Source organism: Miniopterus natalensis, chromosome 19 (assembly GCF_054644295.1).
Source record: "Miniopterus natalensis isolate mMinNat1 chromosome 19, mMinNat1.hap1, whole genome shotgun sequence".
Taxonomy (NCBI): Eukaryota; Metazoa; Chordata; class Mammalia; order Chiroptera; family Miniopteridae; genus Miniopterus; species Miniopterus natalensis.
Window position 1 is genome coordinate 8,904,082 of NC_142099.1, and position 18,916 is coordinate 8,922,997.

The 18,916-nt window shown below is 44.2% G+C and overlaps 1 protein-coding gene across 1 annotated transcript in view; it reads left to right on the forward strand.

The window, feature by feature from the left end:
• The window catches only part of TTF2 (transcription termination factor 2), a 28,265-nt gene continuing 9,349 nt past the window's right edge, over window positions 1-18,916 (forward strand). The window contains exons 1-15 of the mRNA XM_087827952.1: window positions 1-93; window positions 176-278; window positions 2,574-2,660; window positions 5,982-6,048; window positions 6,838-7,833; window positions 8,142-8,256; window positions 8,606-8,788; window positions 10,255-10,382; window positions 11,229-11,310; window positions 12,415-12,534; window positions 13,712-13,862; window positions 15,494-15,599; window positions 17,139-17,320; window positions 18,009-18,162; window positions 18,479-18,570. Coding sequence (XP_087684078.1) covers window positions 66-93; window positions 176-278; window positions 2,574-2,660; window positions 5,982-6,048; window positions 6,838-7,833; window positions 8,142-8,256; window positions 8,606-8,788; window positions 10,255-10,382; window positions 11,229-11,310; window positions 12,415-12,534; window positions 13,712-13,862; window positions 15,494-15,599; window positions 17,139-17,320; window positions 18,009-18,162; window positions 18,479-18,570 — 2,594 coding nt within the window. The 5' untranslated portion in view covers window positions 1-65. The remainder of the gene's footprint in view (window positions 94-175; window positions 279-2,573; window positions 2,661-5,981; window positions 6,049-6,837; window positions 7,834-8,141; window positions 8,257-8,605; window positions 8,789-10,254; window positions 10,383-11,228; window positions 11,311-12,414; window positions 12,535-13,711; window positions 13,863-15,493; window positions 15,600-17,138; window positions 17,321-18,008; window positions 18,163-18,478; window positions 18,571-18,916) is intronic.

Here is an 18,916-nt window from a genome sequence, read left to right on the forward strand (position 1 = left end):
CGGCAGAAAAAAAGCGGAAGCAGGTTGTGCCGCGAGACCTCCCGGGAGAAACCGGAAGGAGCGCGATGGAATTGGTTAGGTGTCCGGAGCACGGTGAGGGGCTGGGGTCCTAGGGTCCCCTGCGGGGGGGGTCTGTCCCCCTGTCGTGGCGTAATTGTTGTCGGCCTCTCCTTAGGGACCATCTGCTTTCTGAAGACCGGCGTCCGCGAGGGTCCGAATAAAGGAAAGAGCTTCTACGTGTGCGGGGCGGACGCGTGCACCTTCGTGCGGCCCACCGAGTAGGTCCCGAGCTGGGCCCCGCTCCCCGTGACCGCGCGGGGCGCTGCGGGCCTGCTCTGCGGAGCCAGCGCCCTTCAAGTAGTTGGTGATCCTAGGACCCAAGGAGGCGTTGGGGAGACGCCCCGCTGCTGTGTGACCCGAGGCTGGTTACTTGCCCTGTCTGGGCCACCGAGAGCTGTATAATAGAGGCTGAGCTACGCCTGGATCCTTCTGGTCCTTTCCAGCCCTAGTTTTCTATTTATTTATCAGGCCTAGACAACTTGGACATTTATCAGGCCTAGACAACTTGGACATCCCCCCCAACCACCCCCCGCTGTTGGGGGGATTTGCCAAGGGAGAGACCTAGGGGCTTGTTGAGAGTTAAAAACAGATTTATTGTAAAACCATCTGGGTGCAGGTGGGATGAGACTCAATGGGCAGTCACCACCCTCGAGGAGGTAGACAGTTTTTTATAGGGCTCAGACAGTGGGAGTAGGGAGTTGGGTAAAGAATCAGTCTTTTATTTATTTTTAAAAATATGTCTTTATTGATTTCAGAGGGTGGAAGGGACAGGGACAGAGAGAGAGAGAAACATCAGTGATGAGAGAGTCATTGATGGGCTGCCTCCTGCACGCCCCCGACTGGGGATCGAGCCCGCAACCCAGGCATGTGCCCTCACCAGGAATCGAACCTGGATCTCCTGGGTCATAGGTGGATGCTCAACTACTGAGCCACACCAGCCGGGCAAGAATCAATCTTGTTTGTTCTGTCCCTGTTCTTTCTGCCGTTCCTGGAGTCAGGTACAGGTTATCGTTGGTCGTTTGTGGTTCGGTAGGGGCTTGTGGTCACTTTGTGGCTTGTAGGTTTCCAAGTTCCTGTTTCTGTTCTGCACCAGGATGGGAGTTTTGGACTGAGGTTGTCAGGGACCTTAGGCCTGCAGCCCCATTTAAATGAGAACCTACAGGCAGAGTAGAAAATACTTGTTTTGTACTAGTTTTAGGCCAATCTGGTTTTTAAGTGTTTGAGGTTAAAATACCCTCTCTGGCCCTATCTAAAAACAGTATTCTCCTCATTTAGGCGCTGATAATAATAATAATCCAAAGAAACAAGTTACTCAGCACTCTTGTTTTACAAAATGGGAAGCTGAGACTCAGAAATGTTAAGCATCTCCTTTAAAGTGAAAAAAGTTGATACTGTCCTCAGAGTGTTCATGTTTTGCAGTGCCAGCTGTCCACAGACTCTAGTGAACTTGAAAACTATCACATCATTAAACATTTTTTCCGCCTCTCTACTAAACTTGGTAAAGAAAAATAGCTTTTCTCCATACCATGTAAAGCACATAGTGGATATCAACTAGAAAATAAAGTATTTTTTCAACATGTATGTTAACTTTTCCGAGAAAATACTCTCTTAGCCCTCTAGTAAGTTTTTTAATTTGAAAGAAATTCCTGGAATCCAGTTTAATTAAATATAAAATGATTTTGAGTAAAACTGTGAAATCTTGAGATAGAAGGGACCAACCAAAAATAAACTATCAACAGCATACTATGTTAGGGTTTACTATTTCTAATATCTATACTGAGCTTCTTAGGTTCTCTATCTAGCTCAGGGTTCATGAAACATGAAAGCATATTCATATTAGTAGGAATTAAGCACTAATGGTAGCATGAGACTCGGTTTTAAATTAAAAGGTACATGCCCTCAGACTGCCATTTATACAAACATACTGCTGTACAAACTAGTACAATAATACTTGACTTGAAGACAGTAATTTGATAAACTTCATCTATTTGGGTTATGTCTGGTAACCAGAATATAAGCAAAATAAAGAGTGCTGCAGGTCATAGGAAAGTAAAGTATTTCCCTTAATCCTATTTACTCTCAAATGTCGAAGTCTCATAAGAAGTTGGAAGAGTTAAGTTTATGCAAGGCATGAACAAATTGGGGGGTGTTGCTACAGTAGGGGTATGAACAACGCTTAGTGACAGCAAACAGGTTATTAGAGGAAAAAGGATGGTGGAAGAACCAGCGGAAAGTGTAGCCAGTCTTAGATACTCCAGGCATTCCTGGGGTATAGTTTTAAATTTTTGAGTCCTCAGAAAAAAAATACTTAACTGTCATGCATTATTTGGGGGAGTGGAAGAGATGAAAGCTGTGGGCCCTTTCCCCAGGGGAGTGTACATAGAGAAAAATGTAAACTCAGTGGAGGTCATACATGGACTCTTAAGTTTAAAACCCATAGTTTGGGTTTAATTTTAGGATGTTAACTTCTATTCTTTGCCTCCTAAAACAAAATTTCAACTTTGTTCCTCTAGTGTTCCTGTCTCTCATTGTTTATTGCATGAGGGTGTTGTGGTGGAGCTTCAGGGCTTACTTCCACAACAGAGCACAAAAGAATATAGGTAAGTGTCCAAAAGGAATATCTAAGTATATTTGCTTTTTTATTTTTCTTGCCTGGAAGAGTTAGAGCCAGCTATGTTTTCATAGAATTGACAGTTATTTAATACTCATTATGAAAAACCCAAACCATTTTTTTAATATGTATTGAATATCTTCTGAGCTGTCACTCCCTCACTGCTGAGCAAAATTTCAGGATTAAACTGCTCCACCTTTGTTCCCCTTCAGCTATTAAGTAGCCAATAACACCAGCCCAGCAACAGTCATTAACATGCACTGACTTGTCAACTTTCTTATTCTGGCAGTAGAATGAGGTAATGTGTAAAAATGTCTAATATATGTTAAATACTCAATAAATGTTAGTTGCCCTTTTTATGGGAACTCAGAAGAAGGGCAGGAAAGTCTATATAGATGACAGATGGTATTTGTCATGAGTATTGAAAGGTAAGTAATAATTCACAAGGAGCAAGAAAGGGGCCATTTAACTGATTAGTATCCTGTGTTAGGGTACAGAGGCATGAAGTAACAGGGAATTATAAGCATTTGATTCTCTAATAGTTTAGCATATGTTTGAGTAGAGACTTCAGAAGATAAGGCTGGCCGGGAAGGCAGGGGCCAGATGTGACGGTCTGTAGGATATTCTATGCAGTTTGAAATTTATATATTCTAAATTGACCCCCCCCAAAATAGAAGCATTCAAGTGCAGTTTTTACTTACCTGAATACTGCCTGTTTTACTCTTTTGCTTAATAATCCTGTGGATGATGACTTCCTTCGCAGACAGTAGCACATTTAGCCAGAACTCCTGTACTCTGGAAGATGACCTCGAGCGATACAGCCTTTCCTTTCCCCAAACTTAGGCACTTTATATCCCCGAATTAATACTCTTATGTTTAACCCTTTGCGGTCGTATTAAATTTGGACATGGGTGTTGTACTGGTCGGAATTAATTTCCATTGAAATAGCAGTGATACATAACATGCAAGATTATGAAGGATAAACAAGAGAAATTATGAACTGATACTTGGAGTTAAGATTCGTACAGTTCCTTGCTGTGGTGGCTGAGAGTAGACAAACGACCGCAAAGGGTTAAAGCTTAACCTAAATAGGGGACAGGTGCAGCCGAGTAGTGGAGGGTAGGTGGGAACCAAGTTGAGGCTAAGATGCCCTTTCATACTTGGAGTTTAGCTGCGCTTGTGTGCAGTTCTCCAACGTAAACACCAGGTGGTGCCCCTCGCCAGGATCTGACTGGCCCTCCAGCCCTCGCCCGCTGCTGGGCTTGAGGGAAGCTCTGACAGTCTGTAGAACAGGAGAGGGGAGCTCTTGCCTTGACATGAGTGGCTTACCTCAAAAAAGTGGCACACCTTATCTACAAATGTGGGACCTTGGCATTGAGCTCCTGAGTCATGTTCTCTTTTTTTTCTCTTCCTGCCCCCAGCCCCTTTCCTTTTTATTCTCGAGGATATGGGGTCAAAATGGGTGGAAATATTCTTTAGCCTATAAATAGCAATATAAGTTTTAGTTCTTTAAATAACTAATTATAGTGGTATGTTCAAAATATTTTATTTATTTATTTAAAATCCTCACCCGAGCCGGCCAGGCATGGCTCAGCCTTTGAGTGTCGACCTAGGATCCAGGTAGTCGGGGTTCGATTCCCGGTCGGCTTGATCCCCAGTCAGGGGCGTGCAGGGGGCAGCCGATCAATGACTCTCTCATCATTGATGTTTCTATCTCTCTCCCTCTCCTTTCCTCTCTCTGAAATCAATAAAGATATATTTAAAAAAAAACCAACCCTCACCTGAGGATATTTTTTCCATTGCTTTTTTGGAGAGAGTGAAAGGGGGAAGGGGCGAGATCGATGTGAGAGAGACACATCTATCGGTTGCCTCCCACACACGCCTTGATCGGGGCCAGGGATCGAGCCTGCAACTGAGGTAGGTGCCCTTGGCCAGAATCGAACCTGGAACCTTTCAGTCTGCAGGCTGACACTCTAACCACTGAGCCAGACTGGCTAGGGCTCAAAATACTTTATTTTTAATAACACTTGAACTTCTGCACTTCTAGGAAATTCGTTGTGTGGTTACTTTTTGGGTAAAATTGGCGTACAGATTGTCTAGCCCAATAATGATGATGTAGGTTAATGACAGAAATTACATTCTTATAGGGGATTCAATATTGGCTTTCTCTGTGAGAATATAGTTCTGCTGCTTTCTTTGTTAATTTACGATTTAATAAACATAGCCAGCTTTTAATCTAAATAAAAACAAGCCCCTCCAGATTGATTTTAATAAAAATGTAGGTAAAACTGTTTTTAGCACTGTGTATAGCATATGTGTAGTTAGTTGTGTACTAAACTGTAAAAAAAAAGTATTTAAAACATAGAGAATGGTGAAGGGGTGCTTTTCGTTGCCATTTTATAGTTTTTGATAGAATATATTACCTGTTTAAGCAATTAAATAAAAAAATATATATTTTTTAATCCTCACCCGAGGATATGTTTTTTGTTTGTTTGTTTTTATTGATTTTACAGAAAGAGGAAGGGAGAGAGAAAGAGAAGCATCGATGTGAGAAACATCAATCGGTTGCCCCTGTTCTCACCCCCACCGGGATCCAACCTGCAGCCTAGGAATGTGCCCTGACCTGGAATTGAACCCGCAACATTTTTGCGTATGGACAACGCTCCAAGAAACTGAGCCACCCGGCCAGGGCAAAACATATATTTTTAAAGCTTTTATTTAACTGATTAAAAGTCTTTGGGGAGTTCTTTTAATTAAGGAAAAAAATCGATTGGTTCTATTTAATTCAGCACTTAGTTAGCTTTATGAACAAAAGTCGAGGCATAGTTAAAAATAAAGAGACCATACATGGAATTGCCTGCCTGTTGGATCTAGAGGTTTGACCAGATTCAACTTAGTTGTTTTGGTTTGGTTTGGCTTGTTTTTTTTGTTTGTTTGTTTTGTTTTTAACTTTATAGGTAGTATTGTGGCTTCTCATCAGAGACACATACTGTCTGGATATCTCTTTCTGATTTTAGCAGCCACTGCTATTCAGTGTCTTCATTGCAGTCACTCTCTACAGAGTAAAAATAAACCAGTGCATACCCTCTGGTTACCATGACATCTCAATTCTTTCACTTTTCAGCCTGGTACAATATCCTGTGCAACAGAGAATTTTTAAAGGTACATATATAAGAGTAATTGGTTTCAAGTGACCTTTCAAAACCAATATCAAGTAGTTGTAAAATGCTTTCTTGGATTAAAAACCAGTTTATCTATTGTTTTAATGGATTTTCACAGCCTTGGTTATTTGTGTTTTATACTTCATTAGATTGGTCTTCCGATGCATTGGAAGTAAGGCCGAGAAGAAGCAATGGTGTGGATGTATACCATGGCGGGTAGGAGTTACTCACCTGTTTTCAGAGCTGCTCCTTTAAGACTGTTTAATCTGTGGCATCACCTGAAAGACTTTGGAGTACAATATAAACTGGTTGGCCTTCATCATGCTGTCTCTGAAGACAGTTCTTTTTTTTTTAAGGAAGGTAGCTCTTGTTGGGACTTTTAATTCAAAGGACTATTTAGTTATATTCAAGATTAAGTGTCTCCTATTTCACTTACCTAAATATTTTCGGAGATGTTATATGTAGTCAGTATTATCCTATTTAAGGAAAAATTTAGATTTACTTGACTAACTTCAGCATCTTTTTATAGACTGATATTTCCTAGAGAAACTTGACTGAGGGAGGTGATGAGACTTGTTTTGATGGAGGGATAGCTTAAACTTACGACCCTAGACTCCTGCAGTGAAACTTTCCTAAAGCCAAATCAAGCGTAGGACCTTATTTTGGTTTGGGGAAAAGTTCATCTTGAGCCAACAGTTTTTCATGAAAAGTATACGTTGTAGCTGTGGCTATTAGAGAAGCACTTTGATATCCTCACTACATTTCCTTGAGGCCTGGAAAGCAGTGATCATGGACAGAAGAGGGACCAAGCATTGAAAGTGCTGTTAAGAAACAAATACTTCATGAGTTTGGCTTATAGTGTTTTCTAGAGACAGATTCGGTCCCAGGCATGTTCAGAAATGTTGGACTGCTTTTACTATTTCAATTTCCTCTTGGAAAAAAGTCATTCTAGACATCAAGTTTGCATTAATATCTGATGTTAAAATTATGTTCTGTGTCCTGTAGGATCCTAATTCCAAAGAGCACTCTGTAACCAGCAAGTCTCGGCATGTGTCTGAGCCATCTCATTACCCTGCCATTCAGCAGAGAAACCCGTTCAAGGTCCTTGACAAGAATCAAGAACCATCTCTGTGGAAACAGGTCATCAAAGGTGAAGGCGAGGAAAAGATGGTGGGTAAGAAGCAAAGTGAAAAGGGAGACCCGCCCTTAATTCAAAAGAAGGAACAGAAGCCTGAATCTAACTGCCGGACAGAGAAAGATGTCTCACATGGCCTGGTGGTAAAGAAAAAAGCTGTAGGTCAAGGGAAACCACTAGGGGAGAAGACAGAGCTTCACTGTGAGGCAAAGAAGGTTGAAGGGACGCACAAAAGAGACCTGTCTGAGATTAAATCCAAACCGTGCCATGGTGATGAGCTGAGAAAACCATCTGCATCTCATCAGGAGAAACCGATTGGTGAGAGTCATCATGTTCAAAAAGAATCAGAACCTGTGAGAGAAAAGGAAACCAAGCCTTTGCCTCAAGTTGCTCCCAGCCAGAAGCCAATGAACAAGCCCCCAGGAGCAGGACACCTCAGCAAGGAGCAGCCCAAGAGCTGGGAGGCCAGAGAAACAAAGGCGAAGGATGCCCCGAGCACGCAGGCCACCCAGAAGAGGCTCCAGGGGCATTGCCAGGCGCAGGCGGAGGCCCGGCCTGTGCCTGCTCCGAAAGCACCGGCCTCCCAGTCTGTGCCACAGGCTGCAGGGCCTTCCCTGGGAGCTCGGCAAGAATCGGACACAAGCAGCAGTGACAGCGAGGAAGATGTTATTTTTGTTTCCTCTCAGCCTGGGTACCCCTCACTCTCAGACAGGACTTCAGACTCACGGAAGAAGGAGAACCTCCAATTCCCTGGTCATACTGGGCAAAGAAAAATGTCTCCCGCCTCAGGTGCTCCCAAGAAGGTAGAACCTTCAGACCCAGCAGCCCAACGTGCGTACCTCACAACACAACTGAAACAAAAGAAGGTGAGCGCTGCCTGCGCTCTGTCCTGAAGGTCAGAGCTTCGCTGACCGTGGGCAGATAGGGCCTCCACCTGTGAGTTACAGATGTTAATGTGAGCAAAGTTTTATAGGTGGGTGTTTATTTCTGCCTTTTCCTATATTTATATTTTCAGGATTGGTAAGACTTTTGGGTTTAAAAAAAAGTTTTGGTTTTCATACATATAGTTAAAATACCATAATTTCAGAGTTTTAGCATTTTAGGTATTTTAATCTGAAGCTGTCTTTCTAACAACTCAAGAGGAGCGATCCATTTTATTGGACCTGTTTTGCAGAGCACACTGGCATCAGTGAACATTCAGGTTCTTCCAGACAAAGGTCAGAAGTTGTTGAAGCAGATTCAGGAGTTGGAGGAAGCACTCGGTGCTCTCGCCCTCTCCCCAGAGCAAGGTAAAATGGGCTGTGCCCCAGAACTTGGGGTTTGCATGAGCTTTACAAGAAACATTCGAGAAGTTGTCTTGATAAAGAAGGTTGACCCACTCACCTTTCCATTCTGTTATCTGCTTCTGAGCTTCCTTTTAAGTCACGCCTGTAATTTATAGAAGCTTTCTGCTATTTCCTGTGGACTCAACTCCCTTTCCCATTGTTTTATGCACCTGCTTAAATGCTACATTCTCTAGGAAGCCTTCCCCAGCTCATTGCGGTGGTGGTTATCCCACTCTCTCTTGCCCTCACCTCACACATATAATTCCTTTACTTTTCTGAACTTTAATCTGTTATTCCCTTGTTTTTTAAACAGGTGCTGATGAGAAGAATAACACTGAAGTACCACAACAGAGTAACTTCACTGAAACTACCACTACTCCTCCCCACTTGGTGCCACCCAAACCCCTGCAGGGTCAGGCTCACCAGCATCTGGGTTCTCTAGGACTGAAGGCTGCCTGCCAGGTAGCTGCTGGACAGTCTAGTCAGTGCTTCAGAGGTAAGGTCAAGGGCCTGGTCCTGTTGTGAATAGCTACACCTAGGAGGTAAAATTCTGCCTAGTAGAAGTCTTTGTGCCCACGGTAAGGGAAAAGGCATTCCTGAGTTGTAAGCTGACCATGTAAGAAAGATTGCGATGCTCAGCTGAGCTTTGCACAGTGTTGTTTAGATCTTTGTGAGGGCAGACACTGTGTCTGCCTTGTTCATTGATCTAGATCAGTCAGCCCAGTGGCTGGCACATAGGAGCCATCTAGTAAATGTGAGTGAAAACTTGAACTCACAGCATAATGAAGTAGGTAAACCAGCAGGTACATTTGTATTTTCTGTGTGTGTGTGTTAAGGCAGAGCAGAGGAATGACGTGACCGAGAACCGATAGCCAATAAACCCGCCGAGAGCAGTAACAACCTATGTAGCTAAGTGTTTACATCCTGAACTTTCCAAAACACGATGAATTTAGAAGTAACTGCAGAATGAAGATCCCAAGGAGAGCCTCAGACATGTAACAGGATCGGTTGGAGTGCTGATCACGACGCAGGAGCTCAGGCTGGCTGGCAGCGACCAGCAAAGCTAAAACCAGTTTTCTCCCAACGAGAACTGCTAGGCATAAAGAAAGGGAAAGGAGAGAAGAAAGCAGATGGGGAGAAAAGGAAGTAGGGGAGAAAGTTGAAGAGCAGTGGTCTAGAAGGGGACAGAAAACATGCTTGTTAAAGCAGCACAGGAGTCATGGCCTCCGTGAGAACCTTACTGTGTGACAGCATCGTCCTTACTCATAATGGTGGCGGAGTCACCTAGAAGAAACTAGGTTATATTAGATTATTAAGGTCAGAAAGCATGTAGTATGTTAACACTTAAACAGCTAATGATCATTGATCTAGAAAACTCTTATTTGAATACTTCATCCCTAAATTGCAATCGGCTGAGGGGCCTGCATTTGTTAACTGACTTCACTGGAAGTTCTCTAGAGTGAGTGGGCTACCAGCATGAAGTATTTCCCAGTGCGGGGAGTCCGCTCGTGCCGTGCACTCCAGGCAGTCTCTCTGTCTGCCGAAGCCTCACCTTGCTTGGCCTTTTCTATTGCTGACTTCCTTACACCCAGTCCCAGGGATCTTTTCTTTCTAAAATACTGATGGCGTTATCTTTTCCTCTGCCACCTCTTCAAAGCTGGAGAAAACCTATCAGAAATATGATAGGTTATCTTACTCTCTCATTTTACTTTCTGTTATCCTTTATTATGTGATTTAAAAATCAGAACAGAAACAAACAGAATGGAGTAGAGGAATCTGTGGGGCTGGGAGAATCTGGAGGCAGGGATTTTTAGTCTAATTTTACATGTCGGCTACAACTAAAAAATTTAGAAAATTTTTAGTCCAAATCCATCATTTGGCAAATAACGAATTGCCCTCTTTGCAGCTATAGCCAGGACACAATACCTGTAACAGCTTTAGGTAACACCTCTCTGCACACAGGCCCTGCGAACCAAGATCGCCTTCAGGCCGTGTGGAAAATCACAAGTGAAGCCATTGATGCGCTGCACCGATCCCTCGAGTCATGTCCCGGTGAGGCAGCTGTGGCAGAGGATCCAGCTGGGTTGAAGGTGAGCCAGGGAGTGTCCTGTGACAGTGTCCCGGTGTCCATGGAGCGGGTGACTGCCGTGAGGCGCCCAGCAGAGTGCCGCCCTGGGGTTTCCTGCGGATAATGCGTGCGTGGCCTCCCTTGCATTCTTTTCTCCTTTTCTGTTTAACAGTGAGAAAGAAACTTTTTTTTTCTTGAAGTCATAAAGTTATACAGTTCACCTTGAACAGCAAGGTTTGAACTGCGTGGATCCACTTATACTTAAAATCCGTGTAGCCTCCCCAGCGTGGCTCAGCGGTTGAGCATCGACCTAGGATCCAGGAGATTGTAGTTCGATTCTGGGTCAGGGCACAGGCCCGGGTTGCGGGCCCGATTCTCAGTAGGGGGCGCGCAGGAGGCAGCTCATCAGTGACTCTCTCATCACTGATGTTTCTCTCTCTCTCTCCCTCTCCCTTCCTCTCTCTGAAATCAATAAAGGTGTATTTTAAAAAAGAGAGATAATAAGGAAAAGCCAACAGAATGGCTGGTGAAAGCAGGGTGACCAGTCAGAGGTGCTGGTTGCAAGCAGTAGAAACCAGCTTTGGCTGATTAAGCAGACAAACCAGGACTTTGACTTGAGGGTGAGAGAGGAGGCCCTTGGTGGACGTGCTGGACAAAGGCATAAATCACTCTCTCATGGGCACACCAGGACGTTGGGATACCCTAGGTGACTTGGTGGAGTCAAGGACTTCAGGGTAAAAAGGCAGCTAGAATATTGGGGGGATCACTTACAGAAAATAAAAGTAGAATGTGGCGTCCCTGTAGGCAGGATCCGGCACAGCCTCTCCTGAGGAATTTGTACATAACTTCTCATCATTACTTTTGTCAGGTCCCTTTGCTACTGCACCAAAAGCAGGCATTAGCCTGGCTACTGTGGCGAGAAAGTCAGAAGCCACAAGGAGGAATTCTGGGTAAGTCTGGTATGGTGGGAAGAGCTGACAGTGATATTGTATTGTTTCATTTGTCCCTCTCAGCAACTCTGGGATTGTTGCCTCCTTTTACGGATGAGGAAACGGGGCTTAAGAATGGCTGAGCAAGATGCTCAGGATCCTCAGCTGTAGGACCAGTCGGGGCCTGGCTGCAAGCAGGAGAAGCTGACCCTGGCGTATTAAGCAGAGACGCTTTATTCTGTGGCGGCCCACAGAGCCTCTCGGGGGTGTGCAGAGCCAGATGGGAGGCCACACTTCCAGGAGCAATGGCCAAAGCCAAGTCATAAGCCAGTGTCTTGTGGAAACTCTCTCAGCTGCCTTGTTCCATCGGGCACTGCCACCCCAAAATCTGACCCTCCTGTGTCCACCCCCTCCTGCAGAAAGGATTTCTTAGCAAGACTCTTTTCTTAGGTTGCTTACCTCTGAATCTTGGTCATAAGTGAGTACACGTGGTCTGTGGAGCCAGGTCAGGTTGCCAATGCCTTCTGCAGGGGAGCCCGGGAAGCAAGTGTTTCAGGCTCTGCTTTGGGGGCTCATCAGAGTACATTTTCCAAGGTGCTCAACTTCTAGAAAACATGACAGATGTCCACTATGGCTAGTAAGTGGCTGTGTTGGGGTCCCCAAGACCACTTCCAGATTTGAGGATATGCTAGGAGGACACACAGCATGTAGTCCCACTCATGGCTATAATGTATTACAAAGTAAAAATAGTAATAAGATTTTGTTACCTCTTTTTCTGCACAGCAGCAGAGCCAGAATTTGAACTGGAATTCGTGCTGTGACATTTTACTTCTGCTTATATCAGAATGGTTATTTAAACTGTTGAAACGAGGATAACATTTTATAGGGTATAAATAGTAAATTAGATAGGTTCAGTGACTGGCGCAGTGACAGTTCTTAAGGAATGTTAATCTGTGCCTCTGTGATGGATAAATTGAGGGAATGGAGGACTGTTTTGAGTGAACTGTACTCCAGAAATGTGGAAGCACCAGTAAAGTAGGTAGTAGGATAGATTTCTTTTCTTGAAGCTGAGTTGATTCTTTGCCCTAAGCAGTTAACTCTCCTGTTTTTATTTTTGTTTTCCAGCGGACGATATGGGGTTAGGAAAAACCCTGACAATGATCGCGCTCATTCTGACCCAGAAGGACCGAGTGGAAAACAGAGAAAAGGACAACAGCGCGCCCTTGACTTGGCTTTCCAAAGACGGTATCCAGGGCCTTCGTGCCTGCTGTTTTTACACCACTTGAGCCAGTGCAGGGCGGAGACCTTTAAGCCACAGAAGTGCACCTTTGGTCATATTTAGTTAATCTGTTGGAAGTCAGGTGTTAGACTGCTTTCCTGTGGTATCATTTCTGATGCCAAATATGCTAATTTAAGTGATCATTTTTCTCTTTTAATATAAACTTAGCTTGACTTGTGACTAGAAGAATTTTGTAGAGAAGGCAAAGGCTCTAGAAGACTTAGTGTAAACAAAATGATTACTTTTGTTAATGTTAGGATATAACTACAGGATACATCCATATTAGTTAATGTATTCTTTTTTTAAGGAGGATCTGTCACAAACTCAGATTTTAGCCACTGTAGCAGAAGCTGTTTTCCCTGTTTCTGAAATTCGAGAAGTTTCCAGATTCTAGACAATTTCTATCTTATTTCAACCTCGATATGTTTTAAAAATGCAATGACTGTATAAGTACTTTAAGTCTTACATATTTATCGACAGCACCACATGTAAGTTGCCACGTACACAGTACATTTCTCAGTTGGTTAGTTAAAAAATTGGCAGCCGTCTACTCTCAGGGCCTCTGAAGACCACTGTTGAAGCTGGATCCTGTGTCCCTTTGTGGAGTAGCAGCTTGTGTGTGCATGCATGTACATGTATGCACACACACACACACACACACATGGATGAGGGGCAGTGGGACAAATACTCCATCACTAACTGGTTCTAAAGCCATGTTTCCTCATCTTAGGGGGTTTTATATTTTAATGTAGATGTAATCAAGTTAATGATTTTCAGAAAAAAATAATACTCCCCCATAAAGCCCAGGATGAGTTAGGATATGATCCAGCTTCTACCTTCTGGCCACTAAAAGTGTGCTGGGTTTTTTTTAGATTGAGTTTGTATACTGCCCACTTTCCTCTTCTTTTAGCCCCTCTCTGTCTGACACCTTTACAGGGGAAAATTAAGTAATTACGTGCTTTGAGTTCCAAGGCCATCTCTTTCACTTCCTGTTCTACTGTAAGCTATGTGTAGAAATAAGAGCCGCAGTTGTGAAAAGTATTGATTGAAGGAATAAAGTCAGTCGAGAGAAAGGTGATGCCTCTAAGAAGTTAAAGGCTATATGATGAATGTAATGAGATGTTGGTTTTTTTCCCTCTCGAGACCCCACTCAGTTTACTTCCCATGGAACACTTGTCGTCTGTCCTGCTTCCCTGATCCATCATTGGAAAAAGGAGGTGGAGAAACGTGTGAGCCGCAGCAGACTCAGAGTCTGTCTCTATCATGGGCCAGACCGGGATCAGCGTGCAAGAGTGTAAGTGCAGAAATATTGCGGTCACTAGGCGGTGCTCAGATCTTGGCTTGAGAGGCCACATTGGCCGCGCCTGCTTCCCTAAGGTTTCATTTAATCGGGACTAATGATACTGTCGAGACCAGAGGTACTCTCATCACCAGACACCTTCACCTGTATTGGGAGAAACTCTTGAGAGAAACTGTGCCTTTGCTGTATCCTCGCCACTGTCTGCAGAGAATGCTGCCCCGGGAGCAGGTCTGAGGCCAGAGCTGGCAGCCCGGCAGCAGCTGCGTTCCCTGGTAGAAGAGGCTCTGTCCCAAGTATTGCATGATTGGAAATTTCTGGTTCCAAATTCACGTTCTTTCTCTGTTAGTGCTGGAACTAGCGCAGTCTTATGGAGCATCTTGATACGGTATTAATGGTTAGTTGATATAAGCTGATTATATTTTTATGACTGTTTTTCGTATGTGAATGAACTAAGAAGTTTTAGATTCAAGAGTTTAGGATTAGACTAAACTGAATTCCTGAGGAGGAGGAAAGAAAGTATTTCCCCAGATGTTGTGGTCTTTGTCTTTCGGCTTTAAAGGATTTGGTTTTTTGTTCCTCACTGTGATACGAGGGACTGGGTTGAACACTTGCTGATCTAGTTAAGAAAGAACAGAGTTATTTCCTCTTCTCTCCCCAACCTCTGTTAGTGAACATTTTCTCTCCTAAAGAACAGGGCAGCAGGCTTTCAGGGGTAAAGTGCCAGACTGGTGACTTATGATATACACCAGCTCTCGTGACTGAGAGTCCCTTCAGCAGACCGAGGGTGTCAGGGCAGCAGCGGCAGGCCTGCGTGCTTCCCCAGCAGAGAGTACTGTGAGTGGCCTGCCTTTGTTCTAGATTTCTGTTCAGGAATAAGTTGCACCTCGTTGGGTTTGCACTTTGACCATAGCTGGTTGGTATTCAGAGTGTCCTAGCTGACTGATTGGCATCCTCCTCAGTTATACTTCACATGATGCTAAGACCACATATAGTCGTCGCTGCCTCTCTGAATTAGGCATATCATACTTATCAAAGGCATTTATGGATGTCCTCAGGGGCAGTGTTAAGCTTCTTTGGAAAAAGATTTGTGCCTTTCATTAAGAATGTTTACGTGTAAAGAGTGAAGGCAAGGTAAACTACGAGTTCACAGCATGACTACAGCCAAACATCCCGCTGGGTCAGTGGGCTTGTCCAGTCCACTGCAGCACGAGGAGAGTGCTCTTGATGGAGGCGGCTGCTATGGGAGACCTGCTCCCCGGGAACTTCAGCATTGTCTGTGTCTAATCGTTACTAGACGTTAGTGCCCAGCGCCTCCGTGCATTCCATACTGGCCAGGTACCAAGGGTAATACAGCCCGGCTGGTTTTCCTTTATGACTCACTGGATGGGAGGAGGGAGGCTGTTCTAGTTATAGTGCGTTGACTGTAAAAAGGATCAGAGGTAAGAGTGGAGGAAGCCAAGTGAGTCGTTTACCTCTCCAGAGTCACGTGTGTTGATGAAGGACATAGATGAGTGAATTCTGCTTTCTGTTCCTCCAGCTGTAGGAATTTTTATAAAGAGATCAACTCTGCCTCTCGTCAGTCACAGAGGGATCGTTTACCATTGCTTTGTGTTATGTCTACACAGCCTCTCTACATATGACATCGTGATCACCACATACAGCATTCTGGCCAGGGAGATCCCCACAGAGAAGCAAGAGGGACTGGCCCCAAGCACAAACCTCAGTGAAGAGGTGAGACTGGGGGCTGGCTGGGAAGGAGAGGTGGAGTCCTGCCTCCTTTAACTCAAGTCTTGTCTCAGCATCAGAGAGAGCAGAGGTACCCTCCTGTGAGGTCAGGAGCGTCCTAGATGGTCCACCTGTGGAAACAAAGCGCTCTCTGTCCCCCGGCTTTTATTCTAGACAGTCTCCTCAGTGGTAAAGGGCGCGGTTTGGCACAGTATATAGCTGTTGTTTTTTTAGAACTAGTGGTAACTGCATTGCAATTGTGGTGGTCATCACATGATTATAGGAGGGCCTCACTTGCTGGAATTATGATTTTAGTGCCTCCGGGGTATACTCTTAGGATGTGTTTTATATTTAGTGTGAAGACTGGTATTTTAGAACTAGTATTTTGGTATTAGGCCATCATTCCTTGCCTTGCTTCATCTTCCAGGAGAAGGGGTTGAAATAATAAGGCCACAGATGGGCCAGAGGCTAAATGATAACCAGGGAGAAACCCTGAATGTTTGCTCTGCGCTCAGGGGAGTCTCAGTTGTCTAGGGCAGAGGCTTCATTGCATAAGTGATTATGCGGCTTTTTTGTTCTCTGAAAATACAGTGTTGTTCCAGGAACTCGTCCTTCACATATATTTTTACGAAAGAATGTGCACAGATTCTGTATTTGGGGAGATCTCTAGAATGGAGACATCTTACGACCAACTCTGATTTTTTGCAGATTCTTCAGTGGTTCCTCATTGCTTTCATGATAAAACCTTAATTTTTCTACATGGTATTTTAGGCTTTTTTTGACCTTGCCTTACTGGCATGTCCCTCGTCACCTACACCCCAGCCCCCCGTGGCCCCTCCTGTTCCGCCGTGCCAAGGTTTGCGCTGCTCTGCTGAGCTCTGTCATGCTGCTGTGCCTTTGCTCTCCCGCTACATGGATGCTTTGCTCCCCGTTTGGTTAAATGCATCTCCTGTGCTTAGGCCACAGCACTGTTCACTCAGCAAACATCGAGCTGCTCGCTCAGGTATTGCAGGTAACGCAGTGAACAAGACTGGACCCTGCTGTCACGTCCTTACTATGCACTTGCTGTGCTGTAGTTACTGTGATGCTTGCTTTTCTCCTGCCAGATTGTCAGCTTTCTGAGGGTAGGAACTTTCATTTTTCTAGCTTAGTATCTTACATATAAAAGTAGATTTACATATGAAAGTAGACTTTTTTGGTAAATTTAGTAAAATTTAGTAAATGTTTTATTGACTGAGTGAATTTGCAGGCTCAGTATCTAGTATAGACCCAACCCATAGCCACTGCTCAAAAGTGGGTTGAAAAAACAAACGAAAACTCAGATTAGAAAACATTTTATCCTTGAGCATCTTGAGCTCAAGGATTGGGGCCCTCAATCCTTGTTTATTTGTACCCACTGAAAGTTCCTTAAACTTCATGCTTATTTCAGTGTACCTTCAAACTTGAAGGTAAGAGCGGGGCCTCGGTTCTTGTTTGTTACTCCCCTGATCTTGAAGACAAACATTTTTCCATACTATCGTTGGGTTTCACTGGTGTTTCTTCCAGGAAATCTCAACGCCTTTGCTTCGCATAGTCTGGGCACGAATCATCCTGGATGAAGCTCACAATATTAAGAACCCCCGAGTGCAGACTTCCATAGCTGTGTGTAAGCTGCAAGCTCATGCCCGTTGGGCTGTCACTGGAACCCCCATTCAGAACAACCTGCTGGACATGTATTCACTGCTAAAGTGAGTACACTCTTTGGGATCGTGTAAATGTGAACCATGTCAGTAACCCTTCCTAATGATTTCACATCTCATGATAAAGCTCTGGTGTGTGCCAGGCTATCTCCTGTAGCAGATGGCAAGCCTGTCGACATTTAAAGGGCAGAATAATTAATATTTATGAGAAAAATAATCTATTGATTGGCTGATGTAGGACTTTGATTACATTCAGCCACTGTATATGGAAAAATATAGGATAGATTACATTAAAAGGAAACAAAATCATCCTTCTTCAGTCTAGTGAATGACTTGGGCTGTTTCTGCTTTAAGGCCTATGACCTTGGGTCAGGACTGCAATTTCTTTGAAGCAAACAGAAAAGGGGGCTGATTTTAACATACTTGCTTTTATCAGAGTCGGCCCATAAGAGAATGTGGAATTTCTCTACTAGCCTTTGAAGCTTCAGGAATACATTCTAGCTATTGGTTTCATGTCCTGTTGTGACGATACAGACATTGTTAGTGGGAAAGTTCACAGTTTTATAATGTGGTTTTCCATCTGTCTAGCAGAGCTTTGCTATGAAACTCACTTTTGAAAATGATGGGATGACATGTAGCAGAATCTGATTTGTTTTTTATCTGACATCTTTCTTTGAACCTTTGCCCTGCCCTCCCACACTCCCCCTTTCCTGCTCTCTGTCCTTCCCCGAAAAAGGTTCCTCCGCTGTTCTCCATTTGACCAGTTCAGTCTGTGGAAGAGCCAGGTTGACAATGATACAAAGAAAGGAGGTGAACGGTTAAGTATTTTAACCAAGAGCCTTTTGCTACGGAGAACAAAAGACCAGCTGGACTCCACCGGAAAGCCCTTGGTAATCTCATTTATAAGTTTCCGTTGGGGAGGCCAGGGAAGGATGGTGGCCGTGTCCTTCTCTTGGGTTGAGCAGACATCTGCTTTGCTTCAAGGGGCTCGGAGTCTCTCATTTTCCTAGGCAAGGCCCTGGGTTGCTGTCCTGCGTCTGTGTCGCAGCAGTCTTGCTGTGCTGTGTGTTAGAGCAGCCCCGTTGTGCTCTGTGTCACAGCAGTCCAGGCTTGACGAGATTCCAGTGTCAACTCTGGGAATTTACCCTGTAGTATTCAGTTAATTTGTGTAACTTCATCTCAGCTGCTTTTTCCTTTATTGTCCAGGTGGTGCTGCCCCAGCGTAAATTTCAGTTGCACCATTTGAAACTTTCTGAAGATGAAGAGATGGTTTACAGTGTCCTTTTTGCAAGATCAAGGTGTGTGCCATGAAGAAGCACCTTCTCACATGGGCCATTGCTTTTCTGTCTGTACTTGGCAGTGAGTCGAGGGTCAAGTTTTCTCAGACTGTTATTGGTATTATTGATAAGGTGGATATCTGTGTTCCTTTTAGAATAATCTCCCTTTCTTGCTTCTTACGTCCTCCCCAGCTCACCTTTGTCTCACTCACACATGGAAAGCTCTTGAACCTGCTTTTCCTTGGCTTCCGTGCATAGAAGTGCTAGGGTGTCACTGCACCACATCATCTGGTCCTCAGGGGGCCATATTGGAAAATCTCATCTCTGACCTTTGACATGTTACCCAGAATCTCATTGGAACCTAAAA